At 39.3% G+C, this 2840-nt stretch overlaps 1 protein-coding gene across 1 annotated transcript in view; it reads left to right on the forward strand.

Annotated features, from left to right (window-relative positions):
- The window catches only part of TMX1 (thioredoxin-related transmembrane protein 1), a gene marked incomplete at its 5' end in the record, with an annotated part of 2508 nt that extends 173 nt beyond the window's left edge, over positions 1-2335 (forward strand). The window contains 3 exons of the mRNA XM_009572729.1: positions 795-840; positions 1355-1483; positions 2293-2335. Coding sequence (XP_009571024.1) covers positions 795-840; positions 1355-1483; positions 2293-2335 — 218 coding nt within the window. The remainder of the gene's footprint in view (positions 1-794; positions 841-1354; positions 1484-2292) is intronic.
- Between the last annotated feature and the right edge of the window lie 505 nt (positions 2336-2840).

The raw sequence follows: 2840 nt of genomic DNA on the forward strand, positions 1-2840 counted from the left end.
GGCTCCCACCGGCCTCCCCGTGGCTTTGGGCTCTTGAGGGCCCGGGGAAAATGTTCGGTGCAAGCGTATATGCTTTTAGAAAATAAACAGAATCAGTAGGAATAATAAAGATTTTACTCTTGCTTTCTTCTGAAGGCAGATTGCTATACATAGACTAAGCAGTCTAGTCTTTCTTAAGAGATAAAGGAAACAAGAAGGTTTCTCTAGAAAGTGGCTTGGAGGATTACAAGAAGATTTTTGTCCTTACTTTTTAACCATCTTGCAGAGCAAAAAATGTGGTTTCAGCCTTCCCTGTAGTAGTACCTCCCTTTGTTGGCAAAAGGGAGTGCGAGCAGCCTAGTCTCCCTCAGCTGAAGTTCGCTTCTCTGAATTGCCCTAATGTCTGTGTGGGATTTGTAAAGATGACCTTGTCTGTGCTAGTACTTTTCTCCAAAATCACATAAGAACTTTTGAAACTTGCCTCACTTGGATTATTTTCTGCAAGCACTGGAGGTTGCAGATTGTGGGGGAAAAGAAAAGAGCATTTCTCTCTGGAGAGCTACAGCCAAAATAGTCAAGTAGAACGGTTATCCCCAGATGTCTCTTTTTCCCCATGCAGAAATTTTGTCACTCTTTATCAAGGAGCTCTTCTTTTAGACTGTGTGCAGTACTTTGAGATGCACAAGTTTGTGTTTGATCACAATTAAAGATTGATACCTGGGAGCAGCTGTTTTTATTTCAGTGTATAATAACATTTCTTACCTTTTCTTACATAAGAGTGTTCTACTATTCTGAAAATAACTGTTTTCTTACAGGATTAAGTGGACGATTTATCATAACAGCTCTTCCTACCATCTATCAGTAAGTATGCATCGCAGCAGGATTTTTTGAAGGAGAGAGGGCTCTTTTCTTCCTTTTTGGGGGGGGCAAATGAATGGGATTTATCATGCTCTTTAGGAATGTGAGTTACTTTACACAGAGACAACCACTATCTTAACCTGCTGTGACCTTACAGTACTGCCAGTTGTTTTTTTTTCTTTTCCCTTCAGGCCTTATTTATTCCATCTTTTCGTGGGTGTTTCTATTTTGCAATCTTTTCTCTGTAGATTGATCTTAATACAGTTGTGTGGCAAGTGCATTAGGAAGATAGTTATCTTTTTATGGAATCGCAACCTAAAGCTAGCCAAGATACACGTGGAGTCAAGATTCTAAAAATACTTGTAGTCAAGATTTTTGGTAAACATTTTAGAGCCAATATCATCTAAAGCAAAGTAAAATTAAAAAAAAAAATAGGCATGGGGGTGGGAAGGAAGATGTTGAGTGGAAGTAAATGCTGCATGCTTGAACTGTCTAAAATAAAGGACCTTTTTTACAGCTGTAAAGATGGAGAGTTCAGGAGATACCAGGGTGCAAGAACGAAAACTGATTTCATAAATTTCATCAGTGACCAGGAATGGAAATCTATTGAACCAGTTTCATCATGGTTTGGTCCTTCCTCTTTCCTGTAAGTTTTGGTATGATTTTTATAGTAATTTGTTGTCAAACATGCACACTTTAAGGACGTGCTGGGACAGGTCCTTAGGCGTGCCGCACCTGGTGCTGCCTCCTTGTTAACAGCTCACGCAGCAGCTCTGTGTTGGTAAGAAGTATGTGAAGGTGGTGGGTGGGTGGTCATGCCTCCCTCATCAGCTGTGGGAGGATTGTGTGTGCTAGCATAGCAAAGATACTCTGAGCAAGGTTTACTTTAAGGCTTCAGATAGTTATAAGTGGGTGTATTGTTTTACTAAACTCTTATAGGTAACTAACTGACACTTGAAGTTCTTCTTTTGATTATACAGCAGAAAGATGCTTTGCCCAGCTAAATTCTAGGAAGTTAGCAAGAAAAACTGGAAAATAATGTACCAACATAGTTGTAAGATATGGGCTGGCCATTTAAGAAGATGTATCTGTTGTGAAGTTAAAAGCAGAGTGGAAGGGCAAAGGTTCCTTTGTTGAAGGAAAAGTGAAGTGAGGAGACTAGTCTGAGAAGAAACACACTCTATGGAGTTCTTTCTAGTTTTGTGGCTTTGAAGTGCTTTTAGTTGTTGCTGCATGTGCTGTGTGGTGGTTTCAGAGTAGTTGAGTAACTGAGTGATAAAGCATGTTGGGGACACCATTGGCTGAGGCAAGTGAGCCCAATTGTTCATGGTTTTTCTTCTGTTAGAGCAATGATGGCTGAAACACCTCTGTACTAACTGTGCTGTGCTGTAGCAGTGTTCAGTTTATGAAGTGTTATGCTAGACTGAAATTTTACATTTTTTGTGGCTCTTCTAGGAGGCTCAGCATTCTTACTTTGTCTACTCGCAACGCTATTTGAATCTTTGAACTCTGTGGTTGATCTTCTACAAAGTATTAGCCCCCACCAAGGAATGTGTGAAACAGGGTACCAATTTTAGGATTAATAAGTTTTCTATTAGAAGTGTACAGTACCAGCTCCATTTTTTGTGCATACTGAAGCAAGTAGGCTTCTTCTGCGGCTCATTCATTAGCAAATTAGGTTGGCTTAATGTTTCAAATTCTCCTTTCCTTTACAGATAGTGAATACTTAATGCTGAAATTTCACAACAACAGGGAGATGTCAGAATCGGCAGGATATACATGGCAGATAGCCTTGTCTTTTTCACTTGTATGTAAAATATGGCTAAACTTAAGTGTCTGAAGATCTCTCAGTTCTTATATAACCTGATTTTTTTTAATAGGTTAATTTTTTGTTTTAATAAAATTTCCAGATGCTTAATTCTTAATATCTTGAATAGAGTTCTGGCTGGCTTCTCATAGACTGTTGGTCCAAATATAACTGTCGTGGTTTAACCCCAGCCAGC

The sequence above is a fragment of the Fulmarus glacialis genome, unplaced genomic scaffold (assembly GCF_000690835.1).
Source record: "Fulmarus glacialis isolate BGI_N327 unplaced genomic scaffold, ASM69083v1 scaffold38432, whole genome shotgun sequence".
NCBI lineage: Eukaryota > Metazoa > Chordata > Aves > Procellariiformes > Procellariidae > Fulmarus > Fulmarus glacialis.